Source organism: Magnolia sinica, chromosome 16, assembly GCF_029962835.1.
Source record: "Magnolia sinica isolate HGM2019 chromosome 16, MsV1, whole genome shotgun sequence".
Classification (NCBI taxonomy): Eukaryota; Viridiplantae; Streptophyta; class Magnoliopsida; order Magnoliales; family Magnoliaceae; genus Magnolia; species Magnolia sinica.
In genome coordinates this window covers 35243568-35262692 of record NC_080588.1, presented here as the reverse complement: position 1 = coordinate 35262692, position 19125 = coordinate 35243568, and the positions used below count along the sequence as shown (strand labels likewise).

Sequence of the window (19125 nt, the reverse complement as noted above, 5' to 3'; positions counted from 1 at the left end):
AAGAAAAACAAGTAACTCGTTCCTTGCCAAAATATAGATAATGCACATTATATACGGTTAAGAGAATAAGCACATGGTGTATCTAAAAGCATTGCACTCAATAATGACAGATGTGACAATCATCAACATGGCTTGATTCCGTTGGTTTTTCTCTCTGGATCACCTCCATGCTTTATGGGACAGAATGTTGAGCAGTCAACAAACAACATTTTCATAGGATAAGCATAGCAGAATAAGGATGTTGAGAGGGATGAGTGGCAAGACAAGGATAGAATTAGGAATGAATGCATTCAAGGGAACTTAAGAGGTAAAACCAATAGGTAACAAGATTAGGAAAAGTAGACTTGGATGGTTTGGGCATGTGCAACGGAGACTACGAACTGCACCAGTTAGGAGTCAGTTGAAAGGAAAGGACAGCATGATCCATGCAGCTTGCAAGTCATTTCCATCCCATAGTCAGACGTGACTGATGATGCCACCGAGGCAAAGGGGAGATTGGAGTCATTTCCATCCCATAGAAGGCTAATAACAGCCAAGTTGAATTTTAGCTAATTTTGCAATCACAATAGTATTGAATTAGTATGCCCTAAGTAAGACCTGTTGCAGCATGTTGAACACTTCGTGCCAATTTCAACTTATATCAAGACTTCCTTTGGATTTCTCCATAACAAACAAACCTAAAAATGACAAGGAATATAAGAACTCAATTAACTAGAAATATGGACGGTTTATGAATCATTAAAATTCTGGTTTGGAAGTTCCTTTGTGCGAATGCTCATGAAATCAGTCCAACTAACATCAGAAGTACATCATCTTGACACTTAATTGATGACATTCCTGTAATTATCGAGACAGAAAATGCACAAAAGATGAAGGGAGACAAAAGAGCAGACCTTACAGACCATCTCTTGGAAAGATATCTAGAAAGGAAATGGGGGGGAAAAAAAGGGGAATAAGAAGAAGAAGAGGAGAGAGAAAGAAAGGAGACCTAAATGATCAGGCCTTGAATATTTACAGACCATCTCTTGGAAATATATAGAGAACTGATCTAATCAAAGGGAGTTCAAACCCAAACGTTACAAACATAGAACTAGCACTTCAGTGTTCTTGCAATTGATCAGTTCGACAAGGTTCCAATTTCCACAAGTCCTGGAAAGTTAAATCTCAGTTCTTCTCAGATACAAAAAGGTCATTATCCTCAAGTATTGATTCACTCATTTTTCATTAAAGTTCTACTCAGTTTTTCAAGTATTGATTCATCCTTAAAATCTCGTTTCGGATTGGGCACTGTGTGTTATGGCAGCCCCAGCTGTCCCTTTCTCTCAAGTGTTTTCGCTTTTTGTTGGGTTGTATTCTTTTTCCGCGTCTTGCATGTTTCTAATAAAATTGTCATCTTGCCAAAAATAAATAAAAATTCATTAAAACTACATGTTAGATTAACAAGAAAAATTATGATTATATATATATATATATATATATATATATATATATATATATATATATATATATATATATATATATATATATATATATATATATATATATATATATATATAGAAGGGTGAATGTTATTATTATAAATCCGACATGTCTAGATTTCATATTGTATACGTGCAATGTTGTACAAATCAAATTAAAATACATACATTCTAAATTTACATTTAAATTACAACTTAATAAAAAAAATACGAGTGCAAACCAGAATTTCAAGTTGGTAAAAATGGGGATCCCAATCATAAATGGCCCATAATCCGTATCATAGGAGTCGGAACCAAAAATGCATGGCAGTTGGCGATTTAGGTAACATTGATGTTTGATGTAGAAATTGCATGCATTGAACCCAAGGAGTACACAATAGACTTTTAATTGACTGATTTTCCATTTCACTCTAGGTTGGATAATTAGGCAAAAGCCAGAGTGTACCTTCCAGTTGACTCTAAATATTTTCAACGCTTTCTTTGCCTAGACGAGTGTTTAGAAATTCCTTGAGAAACTTATTTGCGCACACAACCCTCTCCCCATTTGAACACACTCATCATTAAACCAAAATTAGCAAAACCACACCTCTATCCTTCACCCTCAATCTCTTGTTCTACCTACTGCTAACGCCAACTCACCTCTACTTGATCCTCCATTCCTTCAAATTCTTCATCTTGCATCACCATCATCATCATTATCTAAGCCTTGTCATTCTTGCATCTTACATACCTTCCTAAATTCCAAAACCTCAATGACTATACAGTATGTGGATTTATTTGATCCTTTTGCAGAGTTTGATGCATTAACGCTCAATATATAGGCACTCAGAAATTGTACGTGTGTCATTCGTTAACTAAACTTGAACTGGCTAAATTGCAGAACCAACTGTTGCTAAGTCACCCAAAATCAGATTGGTTCAACAGTCCTATATTGACCATCGGATATTTTTCATTTTTAACCATCCAATTAATGTCTGTCAATCCCATAGCCAAATAATCAAACAAGAGTAAGTTCTATTCAATACAGACCTGCTGGCTCCAGCCTTGGCAATGTGACCAACTTCAAAATTTCTCTCTAGGCACATGAAAAAAGGACACTTCATAGCCACGACAGAGATCCCGTACTATCTCAATAACAACAGCACCATCAAAGGACAGGCAGACCTGCTAGCTCGCTTGACTCTGTTACTGGAATCTCTTTCAACAATAATATAGCTAGTGATATTCTTTAGCAATTTTAGAGCTTGAAGCAGCGCCGCCACTACTTCTGCAAACAATGAACATTTATTCCCTATTGGCACTGAAAATTCCAAGATCGTACGCCCATTGTTTGATGGGGACATCACGCGCACATGTGCACGCACGCCGCCCCCCTACGCATGTACACACGGAGGAGGGCCCCACTGCCGATCTGGCTCGATGACGACGTCCAAGGAGGGCCTTCTAGTTAGAAGATGGAATTTTGGTTCAAAAGAGTGGGCCCAATAGTCAAGTAACGCCCATCATGGGATCTCATGATCGTGGCCCACTAGTCGGATTAAGTTCATATTTTAGGTTTTACTTATTTATGTTATTTAGAACATCATGAACGTTTTAGATTTCTTTGATTAGTTTTTATTTTGGTTTACTTCATCGCCAAGTAATAGGTTGCGCACAAGGTGCGAGTTTTGGGGTATAGGGTTTTCTTATAAATAGGCACCCCGCGTAGTTCTTTTGATTTTTTTTTGAAGAAATAAAATTCCTGCGTGTTTTTTTCTACTCTGAGTTTTGAGTTGTGGAAAATTTTCAAGTGGGTGCGAAGCCCTCCCTTTTCAAAGGGCTAACTACCGTGGTGCGAAGCCACACCTATCCCGATTCGCCCCCACCTTCTTCCATTCATACTTCTCTTCAACTACAAGCATTCCATCTGCAAATCCATCAATAGTTGCAGCCGTTTTTCTCTCTACAGCAGATTTCCAAAATCTAGCCCTGCAGGATGGTTGAAACTTCGGCGGAGCACCATGCACAAACCGTGCATCGGATCGAGCTAATATTTGGGGTTTTAGAGTCCATCCCTGGCCGACCAGGGCCAAAGTGGTCTTTTTCTGAATAGTGGGCCCCACGCACGTGTCGCCGTGATCACACGCACGTACATCCGGGCCATTGTTGTTGTCCGCGCGCGGGAACTGTCTTTCGGTTCATGTTTTCTTCTTATTTTAACGTCTCATACCAGTTTTTCATAAACCCTTACCCTAGATTGCATTATCCTTAATTTATTTGCCCATTTTCTCACCCTAGGGTTCCTTGAATTGAAATTCGTAAATCCCTTGGATTAGGGACTGGTTACTGTGCATGTGTGGATGATCTCTATTTCCCTTTGAGCATCGTTTGGTCCATAATTTTACTGATCCAATCCTAGCCTATGTAGGCCTGGACCTGCACTGATTCCCCTAGCTTGAATGTTTGAACTTTTGTGTGGGACGTGGAATTTTTATGTTATTGTTTCTAAATTAGTGTGATCTAAGCCTGAAATCTTGCACATCATATTTAAATTTCATGTCCTGCATCATTGTTATTATGACAAAGAATTCCCTAATGCCCGCTGGACTTGGGTTCCCCCACGAGGACCCATCAAAATTCAGCTTCGCAACAGCAACAATAGGAGCTTTCTAGGTTACCATACTGCTGGATTTAACCCAGACAGTGCTAAGAATATCCCTCCACCCAGCACAGAGCATTACAGAAGGCAGTCCCTAGAATTCTAATACACTTTAACCCAAGAGAACGAAAGGTTGAAAATCTTCTTCACCACATGCTACACTGAAAGGGACTTTCGTTAAAAATATGATTGTTTCTTTCCAACAAAATTCTCCAAAACCTGTCAAAATAAAGGCATGGAATGGAGAATGCTACCATGGGGACCCAAAGCAGACAAACAACCAGCTCTCGACCATCTCCTTGACTGAACACGGGAAGATCCATCTCATATTAAACGTAGATAACGCCACATCCCACACCAGTTGCAAAGCTGCAATGTAACAGCAAAGAATTTACTGTTTCTTCATTGCAACAATACATAACGCACCTGTTAGCCGACTACCAACCTCTAATTTTCTTCAGGTGGTCAATAGTGAGAATTTTTTTCAAGGGACGCAATCCAGACAAAAGCTCTGATTTCCAAGGGAACTGGGGCAGCCAAAATCTTAGGAAAATCAGGGGGATAGTCACCATCTGAGCAATTAACGATCTTCCATATAGCTCATCAAAATATGCTATCAGGTTCCAATACCCAAATTACTCTATCTTGGCCTGAGAGGGGAACATACACATTCTGCAGCGGTGCTAGAAGATGCTGGAACCTAACAAATTTCTTGTCCTTAAGATTGCAAAGAAATGTGGGCCCCCAAACTACCGCCCTTCCCATTCTTTGGACGAAGTGATCTATTGAAGACCCTCTACCTACTGAAATACCACAAAAATCAGCAAACATTTCCGCTAAAGAGGTCTCAGAGCACCAATCATCTTTCCAAAACCTCACATTTACCCATTACATATTCAGAATCTGAAAAAAGAAAATCGAACAAAAGGAAAGAGCCCATGAAATGGCTCTCCAAGGTGGGGATCGAAATCTAATAGATGCCAGATTGATGTCCCCCAACTCATATCTAGTAACAAGAACATCCCCAATTACTGATTGATTCCCCAACCTCCACCATTTCCCAAGGAGAGCTAGATTAACAGTTCTGATGGTTCTCAAACACAAATCCCCATAGGCCACCATTGAACATACCTGATCCCATGCATGAGGTGGGATTTGTGTAAGCCTTCCAACTGTTCCGTAAATCACAATCCTTGCAACAATTTTCACAAGGCATCCAAGAATTGATAGGAGGTGAATCGGAAATGAAGCCAGGACTGAGTTGAGAAGAGTGACACGCCCACCAATGGATAGGGATTTGCCTTTCCAAATCGCCAATTTCCTTCTACATTTCTCAAGCATCAAGATCCCAGCAATTCAACTCAGCTCCACCTTTTAACACCGGAATACCAAGATGGATCAAAGAAAAAATCGGCTACCCGATCAACCCCGCAATCCCAACAACTGCCTCTCGGTTCAAGCAACTTCCAGCCAAGGTGTTCCATAACAATAAGAGTGGCCGTAATAGACACCGCCATTAGGCCTTTTTATTACTTTTTTTAATCTTCTTTTTTTAAAGGAAAAACCAGTTTCGAGACCGATACGGGGACCTGACTGGCAATTTTTTCTGTAACGACTGTTACAGCCATTTCGGCTCCGTAACACATAACGGTTATGGCCGTTACCGTTACGTAACCGTTTTTGTATACCATGTTCCAGCAATGCTGTTGTTACTCAAACTGACCCAGAGACCGAAGATCACCTCGAAGCAGATTGACACATCACCAAAACATTGGGCTTCCAATCTAGATCCAAAGCATAGAGTATCATCTGCACAAAGAGCGTAAGAGACCTTGATGCCACTGTCTTCCACCTTCATACCACTGATTAACCCAACAGCAATTTCCTTACCAATACGCTGAGAAAGAGCTCCAGTCACAATCAAGAACAACAGAGAAGATCTAGGATTGCCATGAAAAATGCCTCAGCCCAGGGTCCCATTCATTAGGATCGAGAACCAAGAGAATGAGATGTACGCAACTCTCCACCGATTCCATTTAGTAACAAAACTCATATGATTTAGCATAAATAGCAGAAAGTTCAGGTTTACACACGCATGCAAATTCCATATCCACCTTTAAAAAGACAGCCTTTAATCCCTGTTTTTATCTTCTTATTTTTTCTTTCTTTTTTTCTTTTTCTTTTTTTTTCTTTTTTTTTTTTCTTTTGAAAGGTAACCTAACCAGGAATCAAACCTTGGATAACTCACACACACTGCATTATCTCTGCCAGCTCTACTAACAAGTGGGAGACATCCCTTCTTACTGTACAAATCAACAATTTCATTAATAATAAAGGCTCCGTCCAAGACAGATCTTTGACAAGTGAAAACACAAATAATCCTATCTATAACCTTCCTCAGTCTAGAGGCTGGGACCTTCTCAATTAACTCATAAGTGCTTCCAACGAGATTAATTGGTCTAAAGTCAATGACATGCTTAGCCGCTTCTTTCTAAGGGATAAGAGAAATCAAGAAAACACCCACCAATTCCTGATCCAAGTCTGAGCATAAAATTCCTAGAATACCACCATCAGGTCTGAGCTAACAATCTCCCAGTATTTTCAAAGGAAATGAGGAAACCCGTCAGGGCCCAAGGCCCAATCCCCTTTTGAATCAAACATGGCAGCTTCAACTTCCGGTAAAAAGAAAGGGTCTTCCAACTCTGCAGCTTGCTTGTCCAGAATTCTATCAAAAGAGATCCCTTGGAGAGTAGGTCTTCAGAGGAATTCTTCAAGGAAAGCAGACTGAAAAGAAAAGAAATATTTACAAGGCACTCACAATGTCTTTCTCATGAAGATAATGATCTCCACATCAAAGCCCAAGGCCCAATCCCCTTCTGAATCAAACATGGCAACTTCAACTTCTAGTAAATAGAAAGGGTCTTCCAACTCTGCAGCCTGCTTGTTCAGAATTCTATCAAAAGAGATCCCTTGGAGAGTAGGTCTTCAGAGGAATTCTTCAAGTAAAGCAGACTGAAAAGAAAATAAATATTTACAAGGCATTCACAATCTCTTTCTTATGAAGATAATGATCTCCACATCGAATGACAGAGATCCTATTTGCACTCCTCTGAGCATTCTCTATGTTATAAAAATACGTTAAGTTGCTGTCCCCCTCCTTAATCCAACAACCGCGTGACTGCCATCTCCAACATGCCTCCTCCCTCATAATACCATACAAAGCTTCTGACACTTCTGCCTGCCTAAAGTCTAGACGCCAGATCGAGGTGCAACCTTCTTCAACATTTTTCCAACTCAGATACCTCTGCTTGTGACATGGACTTCAATGCATTCAACTCTATGAACCCCGCTCCGTTCCATACCTTCAGCTTATCTTTCTACAATCGAGCCTCATCATATCACAATACGCTGCATTCCACACAATTTTGAAAGATACATCAACTTTTGAACAGTCAATTTGGTTGGAACCACAATAGAAGGACAATCACAGACTAGTCTTTAAACCCAATCCAGAATTTCCATAAGATCAGGTGGTAGGTTGTTGAATAAGCTTAGGCTGACAAATATTTGTTTGGTGCCAAGTAGTTGGGATTCATCTTTTTTGTAATAGCTAGATTATCTCTCATCATCCTTTTTGTTTCCCTAAAGAAAATTTCTGAACAGTAGAGACGAATTTTGGGTGATCCATCTGCATCTACTCAAAGTGAAACTATCTTCGATCAATAGATTCCACCTTAGGAATTGAGCAGATGGGCTTTTGATCAGACATTTTACACACCTTTGGTTACCAGTAGGAAAAAATTTCTTCCCAAGAATAGGAGAGCAAGAATGATCTATCTTGCCTTGACACCTCGCAAAGGAAAATCAATCAACCCCAAATTCTCGATGAAATCATTAGAACCTTGCATGTTCACTATCATCATATATCCGCCTGTTTCTCAAAAGCAACGCTCGCGACATTGAAAACCCCACCACCCCCCAGATGTTCCATTGACATTGTACTCAACTGAGATCTTCCCAAAATTCCTAACTCAAACTCGGATCATTAGGGCCACCAACAACTGCAAAAGCCTAGGAAGGACTGTCAACCACCCATTTGAATAGCATTGAGAGCGATTTATCTGTCATCCTCCTCAGATTTCTTTTCTAAACAAGTTGGGATCCCATATGGTTACCATGCCCCTAGACCCTTCCATTCACCTTTAGTATATACCCAATCAACGTAAAAAACACCCACAATTCCTTGATATCCCGCAAACCCAGGGATTCCATCTTCATTTCTTGAAGCATCAAAATACCCACCTTATAAGCCCTAACCAATTCTTTCATTGCCAATTTTTATCAATCGAACCCAAACCCCTAATGTTCAAGATAAAACAACCATTAATAAACTAAGTGAAGCATCTCCCTTGCCCTTTCTCCCTCCATCTTCCCTACCTCATAATTGATTGTTGATTTCAAATTAAGCTCCCGCTTTACTCTAACCTTCTTTTTTCTTTTTTGACGACAGGGTGTCCCCGCCCCTTTAAGGCGAGACTATTCCTTGCAGATGCACGCAATCACCTGCCAACAACGTGCATCGAGTAATACACGGGGTGAAGAATTGAACTCGTGTCTATAGGGAGCAAACCTACGACCGAAGCCGTTCGCCCAAACTCATGACAGGTTTTACTCCAACCTTCTTAGACAATGAGACCAAGGAAACTACTACTGTTGGACTTCTACAGACATCTATTTGGTAGAGGATCTCCCTAAAATATTCTTTCTAACTCACTATCCCCACCCCCAACATCTTTGTTTTCTGCTCCATATTCCACTTAACCCATGGAGATTCAACCTTTTCCTAGCCACAAGGAATCTCACGCTTCACCCACACCTCTTCAACAGAAACCAACATTGCCTCTACTTTGACTTTTCCAACTCAAACCACACCATGCAAACCAAAGTAGTGTCAAGGTCCAAAACCTCTTACTCACATCTGAATAGAAAGACTCATCATGTCTGACCTTGACGCCTTCACCATCTCTCGCTCTAGAGTGCTCAAGGTTGTTGACCCTGCCTCTACTATTGAAACTTCCTCGTGTACAATATTTGTTATCAGCCACAAGGCGTTCAATAACTCTAATGGTGACCATAATGGCCAGCCTTATGGTTGTTAGGATACGGGCCATAATGGCCATTACGGCCGCTGCACGGTTGTTACACTTACGGCCCTGTAACAGTCCAAAAAATTTCAAAGGAATGTATAGGCCCCATATCAGACCATTAAAGACTCGTTATGGCCATTACAAGACCATCATGGGCCTTTTTTTTCAGAACAGGCATTACAACCCCTCATCATGTAATGGGTCCCATCGGCCATTATGTAACTGTTCTCTAATATCATGATTCATCCATCACACCGTGACAGTATCGAAGTTTAATCATTAGATTTTGGACAATTTAATTTGAAATAGTAATTCCACGTATGCAATTTCTAAGCACTTTTAAAGTGTCTTCCTGTAATCCATCAACTCTGACAGAGGATCGAAGTTTTTCTCATTAGTATTTCCCCTCTAAGAACTAAATTGCAAACTAATCCAATACCCAAAGTTAACATCTTCAGCTATTTGGTCTCTTATGATCTTTGTTCTCATCAACACTCCCATGAAAGAGTACAGATAGCTCGCCTAAATCTGTCTTCAGTTTCTTCCTAACCCTAAACGTAACCCAACCATCAATCTTTAGACCTTACTACCCCTAGGCATTGCTCCCTAGTTCAAGATTGTGCACACAATACATCCCGCATGTTAAAGCCCAATGATTAAAGATACATTTCTCAAAAAATTTACAGATTTTCCGCTCCATCAAACTAGCTGCTGGTTTAATTGGCGCAGCCTAATCAATCTTGTAAATGCAAAGTTGATTCATGAGTTAAATAGCAGAAGCATCCTAAATAACAGAATTCAGCCGCTTGTAATATCAGTACTGTTTTAATATTCTGCGGAAGGTTAATAATGTACGAATTAGTGCTTTAAGTAGCTTACGCTACATGATGTAGGGTAACCTTCACTACTTAGCGCCTGAAAATAGCTCAAGTCACATGTATCAAATGCTACATGCTACATGGCATATGCCGCATGCTACAAGGCATATGCTAGTGGCTAACTAGATGCTACATAGCCTACGTTACGTGTTATTTTTCGCTAAAACAGTAAAATCAATAGATGTTGTCAATGATCTGTTACAATTTGCTATTTTTCACTAAGAACAAGTTAATGTTTTCAATAATTTTAGTGAAATAATATAACCAACAGTATTAAATCAGTTCCGTTGTTATTTTTTATATTAAATTTACTCATTTCCCTAATTTTCCCACCATTGTAATGAAAATCTAGAAATCAGGTGTAGCTTACTTATGCGCTACGCAGCTCATGCCTCATGCTTCAGGGGATTGAGCACTAGGCTACACGCTACTCACTATTTAAAACGGTAGTAAGAATGCACATCACATACGCTAATGGAGATATCAAACAATACCAAATTTTGAGCAGAAATACAAGTTGTTCAGGAGGTTTGAGCAATGGAAGGCTATTCATATGCATAGGGAGGCAAAAGGCACTGCAGACAGTTTGCCTAAGTCTGCAGCTAGCATATGTCAAGAATGGTGAGGTTCAACTCCGAGCGTTATTGTAAATAATCAACTTTTGGACTCTTCTGCTTTGGTGTTTCTTAGATTTTCTTAACATAAAAACTTTCTTAGTACCAAGAAAAAGTGCATATATGCACCACATAGCTTTTCATTGTCATGGTGACTGAACAAAATGCTGTTATAGGTAAGGATGTGGAACATATTTGTAGGATCAGAAGTCTGAGTTGATTTACCACAGAAAGAGTTGCAACTGAGAAAGGCATGATAATATGACTCAAAAATAGCAGTATCCTAAAGCTTAAACAAAACAAAAAGAACTAAGAAATGAATGTAGCCTAAAACAGTTATGGAGTAGAACTTGGGCAAAATAAATGAAGCACGAAATCAGAGACAGTATCAAGCTATATTCCAGCCTAATTCTTTTTATGTAACAACAAAATGACATAATCACAATTCCAAAACTCAAGTATCAATTCCCCGCGCAAACACATTTCTTCCAAGATACAATGTAAATAATGAACATGAATAACACACGAAAATAGTGTAAAACACTGGAGAATTTAATAGAAAGCAAAGATGCCAAAAAAAAAAAAAAAAAAGGCATCTTTGATTGGATAAAATAATGGGGTGCTGTAAACTGATATGGAGAATTTAATAGAACGATAATAACTTACATTTTCATTTTCATCAATGGACAAGCCTTGTCCTTGATGAATCTGGCGATCTAGAACATTTAAAAGTCTTACAAGAGCATCTACAGGAACCAAGTGTAGGATTTTCTTTCCACGGATGGACATTATTTCATTTACAAGCAATTTAATATCAGCTAGAGGTAGAGATGGACCCTCCCCTTCGTCCAGATCATCATTAGTGGTTTCTGCTCTCCCACAGAAATCCTCCAACATCTCACAAAATCCTCCTACAATGCCATCTGAAAATTCAATGCCACATGCGTTGATTTAAGCATACAAAACAAGAAAAAGGAGATAATACCACAAATCAGAGAAAAATGCACTGACCTTGTAGCTCAGGGGAATCTGGCCCCTTTGGGAAAGAAGCATCATTGCTTCCTTTCTTCTTTATTTTTGGTTTTCTTGAAGAAACTGAACTAGGTGTTTCCTGCAATTAGGGCAGTGGTGTTATAGATTTATCGACAAGAAAACTAAACCAAATGTAGCGGCGGTTAAAGTAAAACGTGACCCACGTTAGTAAGGTTCCCATTCGAATGATCAATAACTTCTTCATACTCTCTTTGCGTGTGGCTAATAATGGTTACATTTTGCTGAAATGAATTCTTTTCAGATACCCAATCATGACAGTTCTCCTCTTTGACAAGACCTGAGAAACTTGAACAATACAACAAGTGATAAGCATAGAAACACCAGATTAGTTCCAATTGAGCCATCGTCATAATGAATACAATACCAAACGAGTGTAAGGGCATGTTAATTCTAGAAATAATAGTCCAGCAATTCACATTCAAGCAAAGTGGTTCAACAAATATTCTATGGAGAAAAGCTGCAAAAGATCCTATATGAGGTGGAATACTGCTGCAAGCATAACCACAACCAATCATTAATCACCCCCATGAGCATATGATGGTTGACAATGGTTATCAATTATGGGTGTAGTACATGCGGTTGTACGGCTCACCTAGGCATGGTAATAAGGGCCATACAATCATATGGCCCACCTAGTCTTTGGAGTTTTGGTCATTTAGCTTCTCACATGTTATTTGGTGAACAAGGGGGTAGAAAGCATATTGTAAGTCTGTAACAAGTGACTGTGAGAGATAAACTAATCTTTTTGTTGTTGTATTACCTAAGCAAAGAGGGGGTTGCATCCAAACCTAATCCTTCTCATTCTTCTTTTATTTTCCATCTATTTTCTCCCTTTGTCCTTTTCTTTTACTTTCTATATCAAACTACATGGTATCAGAGAAACTCTAATACACTTTCTTCTCATTTCTCTTTCTTCTTTCTAACAAGATCTCATTAAAATCCCTCTTGAAGTACCTCTATCCTGATTCCCTTTTCCGTAAGTCTTTCTTTTCTCTTATGTTTGTGCAACGATCTCTATATGGGATCTTATGTGTGGTACAGTGATGATGTCGTCTAATACCAACCCTCTTTGAGTTCATACTTGGAGGGTCCACCTATGTTTCTAGAATTGTAATGGGATGTGCATATTTGGTAGTGAATTGAGTTTTTATGTAGCGTGGTGCTTCCTCCCTTAGTTGGTGCAATTCCTTTGGTAGATCTGATTTATGAGAATCCTTGGATCTTGTGTGGAGCTGCTGCCAGGATCGAACTTGAGACCTTTTCCTCATATGGTGCTGGCACCTGACTCAAACTTGCGGCCTTTTGCTTATGTGGTGTTGGCACGTGACTCGAACTTGTGACCTTTTGCACATGTGGTGTCAGTCATATCTTTGTATGATGACCATTAGATTCATGGACTTTGTTGGTTAGTTATTATATGTGTTTGATTCCACCTCTAGTTCATATCTACTTTGCTATCTTGTGCATTCTTTAGTACTCCTTTTCTTTCAAGATGGAAAATAAAAGTGAGACAAGTGATTCCATTTTGACTCCCTCTAAGTCTCATGACTTCCAAATAACATCCACAAAATTAAATGACATGAATCACCTACAATGGGCCACATCTATTGAAGTTTTTTTTGGTTGGCTGATGAAAATTAAAATATATTACATCCTCTAAACCTCATGAAAGTACTGCTGGTTATAATGATTGGGTAGCAGAAGATGCCTAGATTCGTATTCTGTTTCGGAATAATACAGAACCCAATAAGTGCCAACTTTATATTCTTCAACACTTCAAAGAAATGTACTCGAGGGAGAAAATGTAAGTCAGCCATATGGATCGTATAAAAAAATTTTGAACTCAAACAAGGTGCTAAAAGTGTTGGAGAGTATTACCCTGACCTGGGGGAAGTAGGAAGAACTAAACATATATCAACCACTGTCGTTGGACTATAATACTATAGTGAAGCAGCATGAGGAGCTTCGGATTGCGAAATTTCTTTCTGGGTCACAATATGAGTTTGAGCTGAACCATGCTCAACTTCTTCGAGGCAGTGAGATCCATATTATTACTGAGGCATTTGCTTGAATTCAACATGCGTCAATTAGGAGCTGCACTAGCTTTGCTTCTCAGGACAGATCTGCTCTTGTTATTACATCGGGACAAGGAAGTGGTGGTGGTGGTTGTGATCAGTGTTTGCAATATCAACGATATTGGCCAATATTATTGTTATCACACTCCAGTGAGATGGTATGCCCGGTTAGTCTCTGAAATTTCTGATACCGTAGTGAATATCATATGATATTGCAATATATCGCAGATATCACGATACATCCTAATCTATCACTGCTGGCCCTTTGTTTTTATTACAATGTATTGACAACACTGTCGATGCATTGTCGATATCAACAATATTTGCAGACAGCACACCCCTCTTTCATGTAAACCCAAAAAATAATAACAATAATAATAATTTTTTTTTTTAAAAATTCCATTTTTGAGAGAGGAGAACTAAAAGAGAGAGAGAGAGACAGGGGGGAGAGAGAGAAGAGAATGAAAATATATATATATATATATATATATATATATATACCCGTGCGATTTTTCCTCTCTCTCTCTCTCTCTCTCAAACTCCAGGAGACTTTTCGAATTGGATACAAAATGAAGTGGGTTTCAGCACAGGTTTCGAGGTATTTCCCCTAGGGCCCACTTCGATGTATGTTTGTATATCCACGCCATCCATCTGTTTTGCCAACTAATTTTAGGGCATGGTCCCAAAAATGAAGCCAATCCAAATCTCAGGTGAGCCACACCACAGGAAACAATGATCATTGAATGCCCACAATTAAAAACTTCCTAAGGTCCGCCGTAATGTTTATTTGCCATCCAACCTGTTGATAATGTCACACAAACCCAGATGAAGGGAAAACATAAATAGTAGCTTGATCCAAAACTTTTGTACCCCACAAAAAGATTTTAATGGTTAATCACCAGTGTTTCTTGTGGTGTGGCTCACCTTAGATTTGAATATACTTCATTTTTTGGCACATGCCATAAAATGAGCTGGCAAAACAGATGGATAGGCATGGATATATGACACATACATTGAGGTGGGCCCCATAAAAAAGACCTAACAAAACTTCATCAAGTACAACATGACCAAATATGTACCCTTTCGCCACAAGCGTCAGCCCCATACATGTTGTCAACGACTTAGGTGGGCTCCACCATGATGTTTATGTCAAATTCAAGCCATTCACCAGATGTGTCGCCCCATTTTAGGTCTAGGGCCCAAAAATCAGCCCCATCATTGATTTAGGTGGACCACACGATTACAAACAGTGTACAGGCAATGCTCATCCTTCAAACTATTTTCCTTGGTGTGGCCCATGTGAATCACAAATGAACTTGATTTTGGGGTTCCATTTCTAAATTTTATTGTGTCATCTAATGGTTGGAGTGTATTTTATATAATCATCATGGTGGGCCGAGTAAAAATCATGGGTCGATGCATCTTTACCAACTGTTTCCTTTCGTGTGGCCCACTTGAATCACAAGTCAACCTGAAGTTTTGGCCCTGGGCCTAAAGTGATATTACATATCTAATGATCAAAGTGGATTTCACATACCACATCACGGTGGGGCCTCCAAAAATGAATGGTGGGAGTCCTTCATTTGAGTTTTTTTCTTCTTTTTTTTGTGTGTCTGTACTTATCAGCCAGTTGACTTTTTATGTGGCCCACCTTAATATGTACATGAGATTCACTCCAACCATTATATGTGTAATCACATGTTAGGACCAAGGCCAAAAATCAGGTTGACTTGTGATTCAAGTGGACCACACCAAAAGAAACAGTTGGTAAAGAGACGTCCATCCTTGATTTTTAAAGGGCCCACCATGATTATTATTAAACCCACTCCAACCATTAGTTGCCACAATAAAAATCCACTCCAACCATTTTTTGAAGATGGCCCACTTCATTCTATGCAAAAGGACAATGGACACTACGCATATCGCCAACATATTCTTCAAAAAATTTGTTTGACTTCAAGGGGTACCGAAAACAATAACTTTGGACCACGATTCGAAGTTTTCAAGGTGCTTACGGTGCACTTTATGAAAGTTGTTGGGTAACAAGTTTCAATTCTGTAGCGCATATCATCCTCAAGGCTCAAACAGACAGCAGACCGATGTAGCAACAAGATCCTTGGCGACCTTTTCAGGAGTATCATAGGAACAACGTATCACCGTGGGACATGGGTCTACTGCAAATTGAGTTTACCTATAAAAGCTTCGTAAATCGTACCACTAGAAAATCCCCATTTGAGATCGTAAACTAGAGAAGTCCACATCATGTATTTGACTTAATATCAAGGTATTTAGTGATGGTAACAGCCACCACTATTACTGTTATGATACAAACTGTAATGGCCGTTGCAATCTCTTTTTTTTCTTTTTTTTGAAAAAAAAAAAAAAACTCATGGCCGTTATGACTGCTACGGGGCCATAACAAGTAATTATTTCCATAGACCATTATAACAAATAATGGTTGCCATTGTTACCGTTACGTAACGACCATTATGGCACTACAAGACCAAGTGAGCAAAGATACTAATGCTTTAGCCAAGCACATCCAAGACTTGCAAGCTCAAATAAATAAGAAGATTGAAGAGAGCAAGACCAAGCACCAAGCAACTACAAATGAAAATCGGCAGGAGGATGTATAAAGAAGGTGACTTACTATAGTTTTTTTTTAAGGCAACAAAAATATTATTAAAAGAAGAAGAAGAAGAAGACAAGGCAAAACAAAGCAAAATAGCAAGACAAAATAAAGCAAGATGCCAAGGCGGCGACTCCACTATAGCCCCAGAAACTCCAGATTACATCCCTTCAGCTTGGAAGAGACAACGGCCCGTTCTATGACTAAACATCTGACTCTTTGGGAGATAGGCGTTGCTTCCTTGCAGGTGTTATTAAAACACTTTCCATTCTTTTCTTCCTAGACTACCCACCATATCGCCAAGAGGGATAATCTCCAAAGAGAAGTCTTCTGGCTGCTAAGTCTGACCTCATGCCAAGCAAGCAAGCACTGGTTGAACGATTCTAGATGGCTCCACCTAACTTGAAAGCGCCCGAAGAGATCAGCCCATATCACATTTAGCCAGGGGAAATGCAAGAAGAGGTGGTCTATAAACTCTTCGTTTTGCCAACACAAGGAACAAACATTCGGAATCACCATACCTCTCTTCCCAAGGTTGTCCACCATAAAGACTTTCTTTCTACCCACGAGCCATCCAAATGCTTGAAACTTTCAAGCGGGATAAGACCACAGGAACCAGGTGCCCCGAACCTCTCTAAGGATATTAGTACTTCGAACAGTATTGTAAAAGGATTTTACCGAGAAGGAGCTGGTCTTATCAAATCTCCAAATCATTTTATCCAGTTCATTTTCAGCAGGGTCCACTCCCTGAATGCGCTCCAAAAGATTTGTGAAGTCTTTGACCTCGTTGTCCCGAAGAAGACGTCTAGAAGGGGGTTCCCAAACAACAACGCCACCAATCCAAGAGAAACAATGGCCACCACCATGTTCGAATCCGGTGCAAGTCTGTAAATCAAAGGAAAGTCATCTTTCAGATTTGCTCTGTCTGTCCATCGACCTTCCCAGAATCTAAACCTTTCTCCATTCCAACGGCAAACCCCACCCCTTGCATGAAACTCGCTTTAATCGAGCAGACTCCTTCCCATAAAGCAAAAGCCTATATAAAATGTCAAATCCCTAGTCCCCCATCCCCTTAGTGAGGAACTGTATTTAGTCTTCAGGACCCTTTCCATAAAGCCCTGTCATACTCCCCAAGACGCCAAAACCACGTCCCCAAAACTTGAGAAGTTCAAGTCTAAGAAGACTGGTCCATGCCGGGTTCAGAGGAAGTTGGGTGACAATGCCTATAAGATTGAGTTGCCAGATGACTTGAGATATCCCGCCAACTTTCAACGTGGCAGATTTGTTCAAGTACCATGGCAAAGTGTCTAACACACAAGATGAAGTTATTATCGATATGGAAAAATAGATCCTGAAGAAAAAGAAAGAAGAAGTTGAACAGGTGTTGCACATGTAGACTAATGACACTCAAAGGGGCCAATACAAGCAATGGTTGGTGAAATGGAAGAACAAGCCTAATTCTGAATGCACATAGATCACAAGCAATGGATTGAAACGATTGGATCTGAACCTCTACTACTTGTATGAAGTGTCCAACTCACCAGAGTCGAGTTCTATCCAACCCAGGGGAAATGATACAAACCCACAACCCACCATAGGGCCGAGCATGTACTGATTTTGAATTGTTTATTTAAAGATTTGGAGCCTAGATACCAAGAACTGCAATTTACTATTTGTGGGAGATATGGGGAGATGTGATTGAACATATGGGGGCTAATTTAAAGATGTGATTGAAGATTTTGAGGATTATTTCCTAAGATTTTCTTTTAATATAATTAAGCTTTTACCATCTTAGGCAGTTAAGCTTTTACCATTTGAAATCAACTATGATTGATTTGAAATCAAACACTTAGTTGAGGGGATTCTCATTGAAGAATCATTAGGTTCTATAAAAAGCGGTGTGGTGTAAGAGGTAGGAATCCAAATTTTTCTATGTGCAAGTTTTTCTCAAGTATTGTAAAAAGTTTAACATCAACAAAGCTATTTCTCCCTCTCTACTCCATTATTCTTGTGGGTGTACTCTTGTTCATTTCTTTACAATTCGAGTGTCAAGATCTCATTGACTCAATAACCAAGTTGCACCATTTGGTGATTGCTACTAGGATGATTCATCTGGTGCTCCTGCAGCTTCTTCTCAACCTACTATAGGTGAGTGTGTCACTCTCACCATGTTTCACGATGCGTATTCTCGGTTCTATCTTCTCAGCAGGCTAGCACGAGTCGGCCATGTTTTTCCACTACCACACTGATCAAGTCAGGTAATATGCATCCTCATTCTCACCAATCAAAACCTTAGGTCATTTATTCGGGTGCATCAAATCCCATGTCAGGTAATTCACGTGTTTTCTCCACACTTGTTAAGCCATCAACTCTTTTGTGAATGATGATGAAATTTTATCATTTACTAAAGCCAAAAGGAATAAAGGGTAACTCAGGAAGTGACCCTCTCGCCATCTCCCAAACTTAGGGCTACAGCCAGTCACAAGACGAAGCCAAATAAAATAGACACCCAAAAATAACAAAACAAAAAACCACAAATTAAAGTAAAGATTGCAAGAATCAGGAGCATTATCTAGGCCCGTTGAATTCGCCACTCCAATCACCCTAAAGGTT

The 19125-nt window shown here is 39.5% G+C and overlaps 1 protein-coding gene across 3 annotated transcripts in view; it reads right to left on the bottom strand.

Annotated features, from left to right (window-relative positions):
• LOC131229004 (sister chromatid cohesion protein SCC2) overlaps nt 1–19125 on the bottom strand; it is a 103363-nt gene that overhangs the window by 67361 nt on the left and 16877 nt on the right. For 2 of the 3 annotated variants that reach the window (XM_058224858.1, XM_058224856.1), the window contains exons 3-5: nt 11952–12085; nt 11767–11866; nt 11422–11678 (exon numbers count right to left, since the gene is read on the bottom strand). In XM_058224858.1, the coding sequence (XP_058080841.1) occupies nt 11422–11678; nt 11767–11866; nt 11952–12085 (491 nt within the window). Of the gene's footprint in view, nt 1–11421; nt 11679–11766; nt 11867–11951; nt 12094–19125 lie in introns of all 3 variants that reach the window. The other variant, XM_058224857.1, reaches the window with a different exon arrangement.